We start from the raw sequence: 17,080 nt of genomic DNA, 5'->3' as shown, positions 1-17,080 counted from the left end.
GTCGCTTTCAAAAAGCAGAACATCATCAACATCAACATAAAGCATTTTTCAGTATCTGCTGTCCTCACTGGTAAGTAACAACATCAACAGGATGCATAATTATTGTGTTCCCTCCGTCACCACATCATAGACATAAGAAGTCATTTTTTTGTTGTGCAGGCAGTTTTTAAGCAAACACAAAAATTCATAGCCACATTGCCCGGCCTCTTTTAACAACAATGCAACTGCCAAGGGTTTCAAGGACTGGTGCATTTATCTAATTTTGTGTTGCTGAACTGTATGGAAACAGTAGCAGTGAAGCAGGCCTACAATTGGTGCAATTTTCCTGCAAACCACATCCAACTGTATAAGAACGTTCATTCGCCAAACATAAATCAGCTTCATTTTACAAGGCAATGATGTTAATGTATGTGACAACCTACAGTGGATGGAAACGTAAATGCACCTTAGATTACACGAAGAACCACATTTTTTCACAAAGGCATGAAACCCAGAACTATATTGGTAAACAATTTATTATTAACAAACAGATCCACAATTGCAAAGCTCAAGCTTCCATATGACATGACAGTTTGGTTTCATCTGTTACCGTCAAAACGGTTTTATACAGTGCTCAAGCGACCTCTAGTGGATCTTTCCTAAAAAACTGAAGAAAAAGGAAGAAACAAAAACAAAACAGTGCACCAGCTAGTGAGCAACTCCTCCATTGTGCAGAGTTTGGTCAAGGGCATGTCCAGGTACAGATTTTCTATAGAAGTTATCTACATTGTAACTAAAAGGAGTAAGAGGGAAACGATCATTGTAGTATTGACAATTGTAGAATATATCAGATTTATTCCACCATATATGTTTTATCTCCTGTAATGCCCACATGTTAAAGCCATCATGCAGCAGAACCAAAACAAAGAGTGAGCTTATTCACAAAATGATTGAACCAAATAAGTCCACTTTTTATTTTTGTGGTTTCTGTTAATGTAGCAGTGGCGCTCCAACCTGAACATTAATAAATAAAACACTGACAAAATTTTAATATTTTTTTTTCTTTTCTGTAAGAATCTTTAGCAATCCTCTAGACACTGTGGAAAAAAAACTAACCAAATGTATAATCATTCCATACAATTAGATATTCCTTGACCAATATCCTTATGCAATAGAATGTTTATTTTCCTCTTAAAAAAATCCAACTCATCCTGGGAAAATCGTGTTGGATGGCTGCAACATTCTTTCCCTGTCCAAGGCCCCTCAGGAATAACTTGATGTTTTGCTACCAACATCATCCTCCTGCGATCCCATACTCTGAAAGAAATCAATCAATTAGTTAATTGTTCAAACAACTGTTTAGAAAAAGGTTGCCTCTGAACTTCCATAAACGATGGCTGATGTGCTGTAATTCTTGGGAACTAACCACAGCCTTTTCCAGTAAGCCAGTTTACAACAGATTCTTCTATATTGCTTTGTTGGGAAAACCCATAACTTGTCCTTTTACATTAGTCCATTTTGAAGATTTCAAGGAGTTCAAGGTAAGGTAATTGACCCACTCAGTAAACCTTCATCTTGGAACTTACTAGTTCACAAAATAGTTCACAATCTAGTGAAACTAGTTTTTTTTTGTTATGTACGGATAATCTCAAAGCTTGTGTAACACCTTAATATCATATAGGGCGTCCTTTGTGGGGCTTGTGAAATTTTAACATTCCTTGCATCATGCATTCGACTATTTTTATATTTCTTTCTACTATATGTTAAGTTATGTAAATTTAGAACTGAGACACAAGATAAATGACATAACATTCACATGCAAAAAAATCTGTTCAACTAAGTAGTAAACATCCATACACAAAAATAAACGATCTAGATACTAAAAAAATAATTAATATTTGTATATTTGGTGCTATTGAAATTGCCATACCTTTTGCACAAATTGAGGGTTTACTGTGATTTCTTGATCCATAGACTTTAGTTTCTCATCAAGCTCTATACATTTCAACATCTAAAAAGGAGAAAAACATAGATCACATCAAAAATAGTAACCACCAAATACACTACTTGGATTCAAAGATTTTATGTCAAGCAAGACAGCACTGAACAGGAGTTAGACAATCTCACCTCTTGGTCTATTTTGTGGAGCATTGCTGGGTTGTTGTATTTCTCTGGGTTGTCGTGGAAGCAGACCATGCCATCCTTTTGGTTAATACTCGCATAGATCTCACCATCTTCAATCTGCACAAAGGCACAATAAGGAGCATGAAAGTTAAAAGAATACTACTGAACAAGTGTAAACAGTTTGGTAGAAAGTCTGTTGCAAAACTCTGACTTTCCACGTCTGCTTGTTCCATTGAGACCATTGAGTGAGCAATGACCTCTTCACTGAGAGACATGACAATCGCATGTTGCATTATTTTGAGAATTAATTCCAGCTACCTTAACACCCAGCAAACACACTGCAATATTAATACATTAAATAAAATTTAAGAAATGTATGACATCCTGACTTTTTTTCCACATATTGTTGGAAAAAATATATATATTCCATCTAATATCTAATATTGCTGTTATATTATGTCCCCTTTTCAATGTACAGTGATTAAAACACCTAAATTAATTCAAACTAAGCATGTGGATGGCATGTTGGACTTGGTTTCCATGCCTCAGTCTTTCTGAACCAACTCACCATGTGTAAGACATATTTCTCGGCTTCCTGGGGGCCTGAAAGCTGCACTCGACTCGCCATGTCTTGCAAAGATAGCGTCAGGAAGGTCTGCAAATGAGAGAAACTTGAATTTAGTGTTTATAAAAAAGATCTGATGGTTCTATAAGTGAAACCTTGTGTGGTGTTATTTATGCTTGTACATTTGTTGGATGTTGTTTGTTCATTTGCCTTCACTTCGTTTATGTTTTTGGGATGTTTGCTGTCATTTGGAATGTTGTAAAGCACAGTTGTTGCCGAGGAAACTAAGACCCATTTCCAGATGTTTATGATCAGCACTTAAAAACCTGGCTGAAATACTAAACTCAACTAAACTAAACCAAAACAAGTTCGTGTTTCAGTATTTCTTTAAACCCACTCTGAACCAGTGATAATAATATTAAGTCCCAATTCAGCCAGCATTTATGAAGGGTTTTTTGGTTTAAGTTCCCACGAAATCAAAAAAGATGTTGAAAGCTACTGTAAGAACTTTTAATTTGTGTGGATCACGTGCGACCCTGTGGACAAAGCGGTGCCTCTCATCTCTCTGCCGATCTTGTCATGTGGATAAGTATTTCTTTCTGTTTGCCCGTTTCGTTACAAGCAAAAACATTCTCACAGGACCTTTAAAATGTTTCTCTTTTTAAATCACTTACAGTACTGTGCAAACGTTTTAGGCAGGTGTGAAAAAATGCTGTCAACTAAGAATGCTTCCAAAAATATAAAAAATTAATTTATTTTAATCAATTTACAAAATGATAAGTGAGCGAACAAAAGGAAAATATAAATCAATTCAATATTTGGTGTTACTACTCTTTGCTTTCAAACCAGCATCAATTCTTATAGGTACACAAAGTCAGGGATTTTGTAGGATTATAGTCAGGTGTATGATCAACCAATGATACCAAACAGGTCTGTTAAAAGCTGCTCAGCTCTGTACTCATTGACCTTGCTTCCCATCTTGATTTTATTTGACAAGCATGCATTTAGGATGTGCTACTCTGTGTGTAGCTTTGCATTTTTGGTGTGTTCTTTCTCGTGTAACTTTGTTGTATACTTGACTCTGTACTGTTTGTTATTGTCCTGTTTTTTTCTTTAGTGTTGACCTGCCAAGGGACTACAGATGCGAATTAGCTTAAAGCTATGTCATGAAATGGTGACATTTATCTTTTAAACTGTACATGGTCCCTTTTAAATAAAATACAATAAATCAAAGATCATCAATTTGACATGTAGGTTGAAACACAGTCATTAAGTGAAACAGAAACAGCTGTATAGGAGGCTTCAAACTGGGTGAGGAACAACCAAACTCTGCTATGGAGGTGAGGTTGTGGAAGACAGTTTCATGTCACAGGTCAGACACCATGGCAAGACTGAGCACAGCAACAAGACACAAGGTAGTTATACTGCACCAGCAAGGTCTCTCCCAGACAAAGATTTCAAAGCAGACCGGGGTTTCAAGATGTGCTGTTCAAGCTCTTTTGAAGAAGCACAAAGAAACGGGCGACGCTGAGGATGGAAGACGCACTGGTCGGCCAAGGAAACTTAGTGCAGCAGATGGAAACACATCAAGCTTATTTCCCTTCGAAATCAGAAGATGTCCAGCAGTGCCATCAGCTCAGAACTGGCAGAAACCAGTGGGACCCAGGTACACCCATCTACTGTCCGGAGAAGTCTGGCCAGAAGTGGTCTTTATGGAAGAGTTGCAGCCAAAAAGCCTCCGACATGGAAACAAGGCCAAGCGACTCAACTACACACGAAAACAGAGGGACTGGGTGCAGAGAAATGGCAGCAGGTGCTCTAGACTGATGAGTCAGAATGTGAAATATTTGGCTGTAGCAGAAGGCGGTTTGGTTGCCGAAGGGCTGGAGAGTGGTACAATAATGAATGTCTGCAGGCAACAGTGAAGCATGGTGGAGGTTCCTTGCAAGTTTGGGGCTGCCTTTCTGCAAATGGAGTCAGAGATTTGGTCAGGATTAATGGTGTCCTCAATGCTGAGAGATACAGGCAGATACTTATCCACCATGCAATACCATCAGGGAGGCGTATGATTGGCTCCAAATGTATTCTGCAGCAGGACAACGACCCCAAACATACAGCCAATGTCATTAAGAACTATCTTCAGCGTAAAGAAGAACAAGAAGTCCTGGAAGTGATGGTCTGGCCCCCACAGAGCCCTGATCTCAACATCATGGAGTCTGTCTGGGATTACATGAAGAGACAGAAGGATCTGAGGAAGCCTACATCCACAGAAGATCTGTGGTTAGTTCTCCAAGATGTTTGGAACAACCTACCAGCCGAGTTCCTTCAAAAGCTGTTTGCCAGAGTACCGAGAAGAATTGATGCTGTTCTGAAGGCAAAGGGTGGTAACTCAAATATCAAATATTGATTTGATTTAGATTTCTCTTCTGTTCATTCACTGCAGTTTGTTCATTGATGAAAATAAACTATTAACACTATCATTTTTGAAAGCATTCTTTGTTTACAGCATTTTTTCACACCTGCCTAAAACCTTTGCACAGTACTGTATATCTCTTGCATTTAACATTTACTTTATGCCAGTATCTGGATCAACAAAGACTAAGTATTTTTTTATGAATTGTTAATGATATGTAAGAGTATATAGTTTACTGAAACACTTAAAAAGGGCGATGACCTTAGTGGGCGATACTACTTAGACTATAAAAAGAAACAAGAACGCAAAATCCTGTCCATTCTGCATATTTATGCTGTATCTGTCAATAGAGATTAGACATAATCTACAACTATGGCAAGAATGCTGTTCTAGCACAGGGCCACTCAACAAAAATTGAGGTGGCTGGTTTAAGACTACCGAGGAGGATTTCTTGACGGGTTTGGCTTCTGACATGATTGGGATGGCCCCACCGTTACCCAACTGTGCAATGAGAGAATAAAATGCTGCATGTGGTTTTTGTTTCTATGATCCTGGTCCAACCTGGTATCAACCTGTGGTTATTGTGATTGTATAAGAGAAATGGCCCATTTTGGTATGATAGATATTATGGGATTATATTAAGTGAGGCATTATTGTGTTCATCACTTTAGTGGAGCAGGTAGTGAAATAATATATATATTTAAAATGTATATATATATTTTATGTTGCTTTACATACTCATGGATAGCTTGTGAATTTTCTCATGGTGACTTGTTTAGCTTGATTAATAATTTATTTATTCATTAGATTTTGTATTGTTGATCTGACTTTGGGAAGTTACTTAATCTATCATATTACTGTAGTTTGGTAAAAAGTACTACTTTTGCCTCTTGGATATAGTTGAGTAACGTTAGGAGCAGCCTATGAATAAGAAAATAGAAATTCCAAAGTAAATTACTTCAAATACACAAATACATAACTTGAGAAAATGTAAATTCTGACTTTCAAATCACTGAGTTTAGAAACGCAATGAAGTTAGCTCATGCTAGCTAGTTTAGCTAATAAAAGGTAATCCTACAGTCTGCAGCATTATACATGTTGCGTTACTTTGTAAGGCAGTGGCTACCGTACTGTAAGCAAACTAGATTCACTGCAAACTCTGGCATGCCCCAGCAATAATTCCTGTGTAAATTGCTGTCGTAATAGAGAAACATAGCGCTCTGAAGCCTCCATACATGACAAAAGCAATGCACAGTAATGTTCCCTACCAAAATAAAAGCTTACTATTCACAGAGGGAAGAAGAGGATTTCTCAAGCCGATATAATGTAGGAGACAAGATCAATGTTCCGTTTGGCGCATACAAATGCAACAGATATCAAATACTACACTATTGATACACGACTCACATGTATGACTTCATAGACATAAACTTCACGGTTGTTTTTTAAAGTAAGATTATGTCAGCCCCCTCCCCCCGAGGTTTTCCTCCCCGGCTGATCTATACTGACCGCATATGTGGCCTCTGAATTTTAATAAAATGATTTAATTGACCAAAATGTGTTGTAGTGATGCAGAACTTTAATTCCTGCTTACATTGTAACTTTGTAATTTTAGGTATCTTCAGTATGAAAATTCGTTTTTATGTAGCTGTCATGGTAATAAGTAAAATAAATAACCAGTCAAGCATTAAGCTGTTGATTTTAACAGAATATCCTTCATTAATAAATTATACATTTAATTCACTTAGCAGACATTTGGTTTTTTTTATCTCTGTCTATAAAGGTAAACAAACTCTTAATATTATATAAATAAATACTTTTACAATACCTTTTAACAACTTAGGTTGGCACTAATGCGTTACACAAAAGAAACACTTAGCTATCTACAGGAAGTTATTGTAACCGTATTGGCGATACCTCTTTCAGGTCCACCTGCAGCGGTGCTTAGCTTAGCTTGCTTGTAAGAACTGTGGCCGGCTTCTCCTTATAGCTGCTGTGCTGCAGCCTGTTTTCTAATGTAAGTTGTATAATTACTATTGATGAGTACCACATCTTCAAAAAAACCCGAACTATCCCTTTAAGGAGGCAGCGAGACATGCAGGTGTCTATTGCATAATGCAGATGGGCAGCCAGCTCCTGGTAGACACGTGGTAGATGTAGCAAAAGAGAAACGTTTTGCTAACTGATGAGCCAATTAAAATAAAAATAAAATACTTTGAAATAAAATCTTCCGCAACCGTTTTAATTTGGAACCAAAAAAGATCACAGAAATGTAGAAAAAAACAGGCAAACACACCCACCTTTGTTAGTCTCTGGATGTTCTTTTTGTAGAGGGAGGAGAGGCATTGTTTGACCAGGCCTGTATTGTTGTCTCTTGTGAAGGTCTCACTGTGTTTATTGACCAGGTTGCGCAGCTCAGCTGGGTTGTTGGTGGTGTAAACCTGAGCTAACTCATGGTATGCGTTGCTCAGTGGCTAAAGGAGCAAAAACAGAAAATAAAGATCAAGGGCAGAGGGAAAACAAATTAATGGAACAACCAATGATCAACTGCATGACTAGATATTTAGTGGTTTTGAGAGCAACATGAATATTATTGAGTCACTGAATTCCCCTCATCTATATTATAGTGGAATGAAAATTGGCAGTCCTGGGGAAGCTATGTGTGGAAGCAAATAAAAACAACAACATGCTCACGAGAGAACTTCTCATAATTACTGGCTTATGGCTAGAAGAGGGGCGAGCCATGAAATCATGTCTAAACTTAAGGATTCTACGGGGGTAGTGCATAGAACTCGAATGTCCTTTGCAGAAACTTTATCAATTGTATGCAAAGCACGATCAGGCAGACCAAAGTGACCACATCATCGAAGTCAAAACAAGCTCAGATCCCTGAGAGAAGCAATTGCATCACAGGTACAGAATTAGTTAAATAAAGAATGCAATACTCCAATTTCAGAAAGGGAAACAAGGCCCCAAGCTTGTGGTAGTCAAGAAATACTGTCATTTCACAGTGGAAAAGAGTCCTTTTTACTGATGACTCCAACTAAAAATTTAGAATTTATATAAAACATTATATTTTATATATTATTATAGGTTACCAATACACGTTACTGTCTCAAAAAACATAAGTGCCAGCTAATCGTCATGTTGGGACCTCACCATGTAGCTCAAACAAACCACATCAAAAGGTGAGCCAACATCCCGGGCAAAGGAACAGTTTAAGTTAGGTTATAATAGTTTTTAATTTCTCTCTAGTTTTTTATTATTATTTAGTTTTGGCTTTCTGATTTCAATTTCAGTTTAGTTTTAATTTGTTTATAATGTTGGTTATCCACCTAACATTTCTCATGAAGTGAAAGTAAGTCCCTGATTATACTGTGGGGTTTTACTATGTGTAGTTGTTACATTAGAAATAAACGGGAGGCACTGAGAGAGTTTAGTGTGATAAAATAAATACATTAATTTACATATTAACACAATATTTTTTGTAGCATTCCTCTCTTGCCTTATTTGCTGCAGCAGTAGGGCTGCTCGATGAATCGAATTTTAATTTCAATCAATCTTTCAATTTATTGAAAAGAAAATAATAATAATAAAAGAAGTATCGTTTTGTCCTGTGATATAAATCCAGCACACCCCTTCCCTCAGCAGTGACATGTAGTGGCATGTAGTTCAGTCCGAGCCAAGATGACAGAGAGACTTTGGTCAACAAGAAAGGTAAAAGTAACTCCGTTGGTTGGAAACACTTTGGTTTCAAAGAGTCTGACGAGGAGCAACAGTGGTGTCTGCACCGCAAAGGAACACGACCAATTTGTTTAATTCAACATTTCTCATTCAAACAGTGAGGCAGCAGCAGATGACTGCTCCTTTTTGTGCATTAGAAGTGTCAAATGATGCATAAAACACCCCTTTTCTGCAAGCACGTCTGAAGCAGAAAGCTTGGGTTAACAGGTAAAGTTCATAACCACTGTTATCTCTAACTGGGGCTTCCGGCTTAGTTAAGCCAGCTTACTTAAAGAAAGTCTGGGTATGTTGAACTTTGTAGAACAGCCCTTTGTCTAGCGATCGGCACATGCCACTAGTGGCATACCATTGGCCACGGCACATGCCACTGATATACTAGCACTTGCACTACAATAAGAGAAAAAAACCCTACTATAATTCAATAAATTCAGACTTTTTGTCCTTACCTTGATGAACCTCCCTACTATTTGTGAGGTGTATTTGGGCAGTGGCTGCACTTTGCCGTGGAGAATGAGTGACACCAAGATGTATTTCTTGTAGGCTTCCAACATGATGTGACTCACTGCCATAGCCGGAGTGGTTATTGCCTGACAAAAGAAATTAAAAAAAACAGGACATAAATGAGCAAATGTGACAAATACTAAAAATTAATGGTCAACTTTAAATGTGTTAACGCAAAGGAGAGTACCTGTTCATAAAAATACAGAGCTCTTTCGAAGTTTTTGAGGCCCGTGTAGATCATTCCACCATAGTAGTAGTAACATAAAAAGTGCTTTGCATCGTAAGCTCCATTCTCTTTACAGATGTCCATCATGTCCAACTCCAAGAAGGGCAGGACAGGCTTGAAGCACTTTGCTAACAAGCACAGCTACAAGGAAAAGGGTATTAGGTGAAGATGACTCAGAGGGTTACACTGGAGAGTGTGTTACTTAAAACAAATATTCAATAATATTGTCAAGTATTTATTTAGTAGGTAGCGATGAAAAATAATTAAGGAAAATCTAAGGTAACTTTGGCGTTAATAACAAATAAAGAAGCAAATAGATCATGTTTAGAGACACAATAAAAGTTAAATGTAAAGTGAAATCATGAGGACATCCTGGATGGCTGAGAAGGTGATTATAGAAAAAGGCCATGTAACTCACCTGACAAAGATCTGCATGAACTGAGGTAAGTTGGTTTGTGTTCATCTGCATTTTGTCTATTGCCTGTTTTAGAACAACAACACCCCTCAATGGCTGTCAGAGAAGGAGAAATATTCTGAGTAGTCAGAGGCAGCTTCAGAAAATAGCAAACACACAATACGGTCTTTGCCTGTACTGCATTTAAAATGCATCAAAATAATAATATTTTGATGCATTTGAAATGATCAAATGATCAAAAAGGAAAACATTCTAGTCTTGGATGCTGAAGCTCAGTGGCATATTAACAATAGGATGACTTAATTGGGGTTTCATCATGATGTGGTATTGAAAAATAGGATTAACTGTACTAATTTGGTTTTGCATGGTGAAAAGTGCTAGTATTAGCATTCCATTTACAAGCTAGCTCATCAAAACACTCTCTGTGTAAAAATCACATAAATTAAAACGTACTTGTTTTTGTTGGTTGCGTATTGGACAAGATAGACAAGAGTGATATGATTCTATTGTTTAAAAGGATAGGGGGCAACTCAGGTAAACTCATCATGGGAGGAAAGACGCCCAGGACAGGATGATGCCTTAAGCTGAAATATTTATGTAATCTTGATCGAGGAAAATTGACGCCCTCTAACACAGAGTCTGCTTTAAGTGGAAAAGTTACCTTTAAACAGAATGTGTGACTGATTATTTTGTTAACAGCCTTCTGTATCTAGCTCTGTTCAAAGGGTGACGTTAGTTTGCACCTCTCTGACCCTGGTATCGTTGGAAATGGAGATTCACTTCTTTCTCAGTAGAAGTCAGTTATGATAGTTTAGGCAAAACGCCAGATAGCAGTCCAATATGGTCAAGCAACAGTGGAGTAAGGGTAAGAGAGGTTAAGTGCTTTCTAAAATTCCTGAACAAACACAAAAAATAGAGTTTATAAGTGAACTGTTATTAAGATGCAGACTACTGCACGGGCAACTTGCGGGGCGATGAATGTAGAAAATTCTGTTTTGCACAATGCATTATAAATTGAAATGTCTTTTTTTTCTTTTCTTTTTTTCCCTTTTCTACAGTAAAAAATCCCTTCACTTATTGATCTTGGATTTTAAGTTAATAATTTAATTTTGAAATAAAGCTCGGTGTAGATACAAAGTTGGGCATCTCACAACAGTCAGCATCAGCAGTCTTACCTGTTTACGCTCTACAAGGGCATTTGTCAACTGGTGACAGAGACCAGCAACTGTGGGAGGAAACAGAGAGGAAGTAAATTATGTTTGTCTGATTTAGTGGTAAATTTAGTATAAAGCACTGCTCACATTGGTGTACAGAACACATAAACACTTGATTGCCGTTTATACATCACAAGCATTTTCCAGGAAAACAGCTACATAAAATGTTTTTATTTTTCCTCAAGTAAAGGGTGAAGTGTCACTATGTAATGAATACATGTCTTATAATTAAGCAAACATAAAGACATTAAGACCTGAAGAAATGAAGGCCAATTACCAAATGAAGTACTGCTGAACACAACCAATACACCACAGTACAGCAATATACAATTGTGATGGTGAACCAGCAGCCACACAGTGAACAACCAAAATGGTGGTAGCACTTCATCTCTTTCATTTATTTAGTTTGTTTCTTTGACACACAGATGTTGATTTCATATAACATACTCACAGTTTTATTAGCAATAAGTTGACATCACAGTTATCTATTTGAAGTGCACGCATTTAGTTAACTTTCTTTGTCAATTTAGCTATTTTCATGAATTTAAAGTTGTTAAATTTGCATGAGTTTAATTCAGTTTTCTTAAGTTACCAGTTGCTGCTGGAGTTGTCTGGCTGGTCTTCAAAAGGAGTCGCAGCTGCACCAGAGCTACTTAAAAGGGACTTGAAGACTAAGTGGACTGCACCATGTTTTCTTGCAGCATGGGGGAGGACAATGTTCTTTTGTTTGCCTAGTCTTATTATTTCTTGTACAAACACGTATTTTGGATATTTTTTGTTTAATATAAGTTAATATAAGGTCAATGCGATACTGACCTGTCTTGTGTTTTTGTAGTTTGTTAATGGTTATGTCTGTAGTCTATCCCCCTTTGTGTCTAAATGGCCTGATTAGCCTCTCATATATATATATATATATCCCCTTACGTCTCAGTTTGTTAGGTCAGTTGGTGTTGTTCAGTTCTCTTTTGTTAGAGCTTTAGTTTAGTTCTTTTGGGTTGACCTGTTTTATGGGCCCACAATTACTAATAGACTTATTTGTTACTTTTTGTTTGTTTGGTAAATAAATTTTTTTTTTTTTTTTCAAAAAACTACCTGTGTCTCTCTGGTGAACCAGCTGCGGGCCCTGACAACAATAAACACCTCTACCTCCTTGTAATGTGTTTACATTTAAGCTATATGTTAGTTTTATATTTAGATTTACTTGAGTAGGTTTACTTTTCAGATATGTTATATGATATATTTAGATATACTGTACGTTAGTTTATATTTTAGATTAATATAGTGGAGGCTATATATTATTGCTGTTAGAATTCTGGATGTATATATTCCTTTCTTTCTTCTGGTGTTATTTTTACTGTGTATTTATTTTCTCCTGTGCTGTAGTCGCTTTGATAACCTGCTGCTGTAACGCTACAATGTCCCAGTTTGCCTGCCATCCATCCATCCATCCATCCATCCATCCATCCATCCATCCATCCATCCATCCATTCATCCATCCATCCATCCATTCATGACCACTGCAGTCTACAACACAGATGCCATATCCTTATTTTTGGATATTTTAGAAAAATTAAGAGCTCATCAGCGAACACTTTAAAAAGACAAGTATATAACATAAGGCCACAAGTGACGACAGCACTTTCACGACATAGAGTGAGCAAGTGTAGATCAAATGTGGCATAGTTTAGCTAACAACAGTGCATATTTTCTTTTACAGTAGGTGCTCTCTAAGCACCTACAAGCAATAAGCGATTAGCGATACCGCTGGTGGTCCACTGTCGATGGTCATCATCCATAGACCAAAGTACCAACATTGTAACGCTATGATTTAAAAGTCCATGCCCACATATCCTCGTTTTTATTCTGTTCAGAACCACACTACAAGCCTGAATGAGTATTATGTTTTACCTATCCTTTGGTTTTTAATGCTTTCTTCATTATCAGTGTTGTCAAATGGTCATATTTCCATTACAATTACAAAATCCCAGCAAATTATGGCATCTCAGGCAGCAGCAGACCAGGTTGTAACAGGGTGGATCAGCCAATAGACTGTGGTATTACACTGTTTGTCACCCTCTGCTTCAACCATAGTCAGTTTTGTGCTCATTTTAAGACACGGTTTGCAAAATTTAAAACCTGCCATGCTGTTGATCCTGCATTGTTCTGTTTACAACCCCACAGCAAAAAAAACACAATGCGGCTGCATATAAAAATGTGGTTTACATAACCCTACCCCAATACTGATCATTGAAGAAATGTGTTGTTTTTCCAATTTAAAACATGTCCAACAAACAGCAGAATACAAACATCTAGGAGTGAAAGGATTGAATAGGATCTCGACTTACAAGTGTCTGTTGCATATCTAATGTGCTCCCCGTTGCAAGTACTGATGAAGAGCTGAACTTGGGAGAAAAGCGTCTCAAAGTCAGGGATGTTTGGCATGGAGAACTTCACAAATCTGTTACGAAAAGAAGAAATGTCAACACAAAGGGCAAATGGAACAGTCAACTCAAAGTTTGAGATTTGTGAAGTCAACAATTACTGTTTTATTAAAATAACTATTGACTTTATATTGCTTAATTCTTACTTATGGGTTTCAAATTAAATGCAAATCAACTCAAAGTATTAAACAGCCATTTTCGTCACTTTTCAACATTTTTGACTTTTTTATATCTTATTCTTATTGTCTATTTATATCTAAATTCTTGGTAGGACAACCACTGTTTTATAGCTTTCGCACTTATTCTTTTTTAGTTTTTGTCCTACTTCTGTGTTAAGTGTTCTGCACCTAAACACCAACAAAATCAAATTTCTTGTATGTGTAAACCTACTTGGCAATAAACTTGATTCTGATTCTGAAATGATTAGGATGGAAAAGGCAACTTACAGCACAGCCAGCACTCCCAGGGAATGCTCCTGGATGTCCAATGCCCCTAGCACCGTGTCCAGGTGGGACAAATTTTTGGCCAGCAGCTCCCCACTCTTGTTGATCAACTCACACAGCTGAGTCATCTGACCTGGTTTGTTGAGGGGCAGGAGCACAGAGAGCAAAAACAGAGTGTTAGATCTTCTAGCATGCATTTTATATCTTTGGAAAGAATCATATCCAATATGTAATCACATACAGATCAATTTTTAGATTCCCTGCTTATAGGCCCACTATTTTGGGATATAATTAGATCGTTAGACTGGGATTTAATATCATCCAATTTCATTTCTATTATATTATTTGGCACTCAGTAGGGACACAAACCTGTAACTCATTGATTACCAATTTTAAAATGTTAATATGGTAATCCCTTTATTACAGGAATTATACATGATAAGGTTAAATTAATAAATTCTAAAGAGAAGAGGGCAACACCTTTTCCACCTATGCTCATTGACATTATCTTCATTATTTTAATGGTCAAATTCATAATAAAGTTACAATTTTATTGTATACGACAGCCAGGAGACTAATTTTCACAAATGTACAAAAGCAAACTGACGTTAAAAAAAATGTTTATAATCATCGCACTCTGCATGAGTATTTTAATAAATCGGTCGGTCAAGAGTCCTGTTGAGGCCTTGCAACGAAGGTGATGCAAGTGGGATTGACAGATGACTTTAACCAATTGTATTCACTAATTCAGTCCGCCAGCCAATAATTTGGGGCCAGGGCGGGACTACCGGTAGGCAATCCCCAGAAATTATTGTCTACTTCAAAAACAGAAAGTATAATTTGTACATTATGAATGATGAGTTAGCTAGTTCCCGGTCATCTTTCACGTCCCCGTGTACTGAAGTATCTTCTGGTGGTACTTTACATAACTCTTACAGCAGAGACTGTCATTTGTGCGGTGTGTTTACATGATAAAGCAAAAAGGGCTCGAACCAGTTTGGCTGCTCAGCCGTCGGCAAGGCACTGGATAGCATATGCTAGCTAGCTAGATAATTCTTCCCACTCCAATGAGTTTAGCAACCCTACCTTGAGCGGAGAGCTGCCGCACATTGTTCACAAACTGTTCCAAGGCTGAAGCCATTATTTCCTGCGTCCAAAGTGGAGATAATTTGCACTGTTTTTCATTCAAACGTCATCAACAACTCCGTCCGGACTAAGATAGGGGGCCACACAGCCGCCACTAAGATGAAGCTATCGCGAGAGTAGAGAGCAGACAGCAACGAGTTTAACGAACCAACCTTTGGATTTTTAAAGAGCCAGTCACACGATTTGCTGAAAGTATTGGTAGTCAAACTTTGAAAACTCCCATAAAAGTGGACTACTGTTTTTAGGAAATTCGAACTTATTGTGCTTCTCATATGTCTTGAATAAATTTGTTTGTCTTTTTCAGACTGTTGAGCTTGTTTCTCCTTTGTGTCTCCTGAAGACCGTTGCTGCAGACCTGCTGCTGTGGACGATCTAGACTCAGACAACAACAACTATTAAGATCAGTCTTCCCCATAATATCATTATTATAGTTACTGAAGCGAATAATACACCAGTTGACATCAAACTGCTACATTTATTATCAACTTTTCATTATTATTATGCTGTTCTTGCTAATTTTACACACATTTGAACCATTATCAGAATCAGAATCGGGGTTTATTGCCAAGTAGGTTTACACATAAAATAAATTTCTTTTGGTGATTTTGGTGCAGAACAATTAGCACAGAACAAGAATAAAAATAAGTAAAAGACTTAAAAAGAATAAAATAAAAATATATATATTATTTGCATTGTAACCATTTTCGTGTATTATCTGTTGTTGTTTTTGTTGTTGTTGATGTAACAAGATGTTGTTGTTGTTGTTGTTGCTCTGTCTGCCTCTCTCTATCCTGCATCTCCCTCTATCCCATTTTTCAGCCTATCCAGTCGAGGCAGATGGCTGTTCAACATGAGCCTGGTTCTGCTCAAGCTTTCTGAATCCAAATGTTTTAAGTGCGGCTCATGGTGATTCATCTTGGGTCTCATAACATATTATTTATTTAGACATGGGTCTCAATAACATAACAAAGAGTACGGTCTAGACCTGGGGGCTATTTCACAAAAGCAGAATTCAAAAATCCAGGATAAAAGAAAAAGCGAGGATTGACCTAGCCTAGTAAATGCATTCTGGTTTCATCTGTTTCACATAGGTCAAGCCAGGCTGAACAGGTGCAACTAGGTCAGGCCAGGTTCAAGTAATTCTCATAAATGCGCATTCACGGTTTTCTTCAAAAGACCACGGGGCCGATCACAGATTTCCTGATGCTGAAATGGAGAACACGCGTGCAGCATACTTCACACTAACCCATTGAGCAAGAGCTACTAATGGAAGTTTGTGAAGAGGTGAAACACGTATTGTGTATTCAAAACACCTCTGCTATAATATTGCGAACCGACTGAGTGCGTACATTCACCAACCACTCTTAATTAAAACCGTCATAGTTATAAAATGCAAGGAATTGTCATTTGCCTTAAAAATGAGCAGTGAAAGATAATATTACTCAGGAAATTTGCCATCAAGATAAATTACAACCACTCATCCGCAATGCTAGAATATATCTCAACCATGTAGCTATACATAATGAACAATTTACCATTTTAGCAATGAAAGGGCAATGAAAGTAATGATTGTAACGTTGTTTCTACAAAATCATTTGCAGCAGCGGGGGTAATCCGGTCTACACAAACATGTAATTTCAACGCATTTTAATTTTAATTAAAGCAATCATAAACACAGCGCTTTATGGGCTGTGTGATGTTAACAAGAAGGTTCAGAGACATCAGGGAACGCTTTTGAACATTCTTCACAGAAGAAGAAAAAAGAACACAGATAGCCTACGGTCAGGTACTTCGGCTATGCAGCTCTGTAACAACCCCTGGATGCTGGTGTACTTCATTAAAACCTTTTTAAATGTCTTTTCAATGGAA

At 37.4% G+C, this 17,080-nt stretch overlaps 1 protein-coding gene across 1 annotated transcript; it reads right to left on the bottom strand.

The window, feature by feature from the left end:
- Positions 1-497: 497 nt before the first annotated feature.
- Positions 498-15,293, bottom strand: cops3 (COP9 signalosome subunit 3). The gene is made up of 12 exons (XM_069664313.1): positions 15,152-15,293; positions 14,069-14,198; positions 13,527-13,639; positions 11,143-11,192; positions 9,971-10,063; positions 9,514-9,693; positions 9,272-9,412; positions 7,382-7,555; positions 2,672-2,758; positions 2,107-2,220; positions 1,910-1,990; positions 498-1,296 (listed from the first exon to the last, which is right to left on the bottom strand). The coding sequence occupies exons 1-12, from the start codon at positions 15,204-15,206 to the stop codon at positions 1,243-1,245; spliced, it is 1,272 nt and encodes a 423-aa protein (XP_069520414.1). The 5' UTR covers positions 15,207-15,293; the 3' UTR covers positions 498-1,242.
- Between the last annotated feature and the right edge of the window lie 1,787 nt (positions 15,294-17,080).

The sequence above is a fragment of the Semicossyphus pulcher genome, unplaced genomic scaffold (assembly GCF_022749685.1).
Source record: "Semicossyphus pulcher isolate SPU_LCO1_2020_fin unplaced genomic scaffold, fSemPul1.0.p SCAF_16, whole genome shotgun sequence".
In the NCBI taxonomy this organism is placed as follows: domain Eukaryota; kingdom Metazoa; phylum Chordata; class Actinopteri; order Labriformes; family Labridae; genus Semicossyphus; species Semicossyphus pulcher.
Note: the sequence above shows the minus strand (reverse complement) of the source record. Positions and strands in the feature narration are given on the sequence as shown.

What these genes read in the sequence shown, in the direction of transcription:
- cops3 (XM_069664313.1), bottom strand. Translation starts at nt 15,206, where the DNA reads ATGGCTTCAGCCTTGGAACAGTTTGTGAACAATGTGCGGCAGCTCTCC. An exon ending in TAGTAGGGAGGTTCATCAAG is followed by an intron (nt 7,556 to 9,271) that starts GTAAGGACAAAA and finishes TTGCTCCTTTAG; the next exon opens with CCACTGAGCAACGCATACCA. An exon ending in ACATCCAGAGACTAACAAAG is followed by an intron (nt 2,759 to 7,381) that starts GTGGGTGTGTTT and finishes TCTCATTTGCAG; the next exon opens with ACCTTCCTGACGCTATCTTT.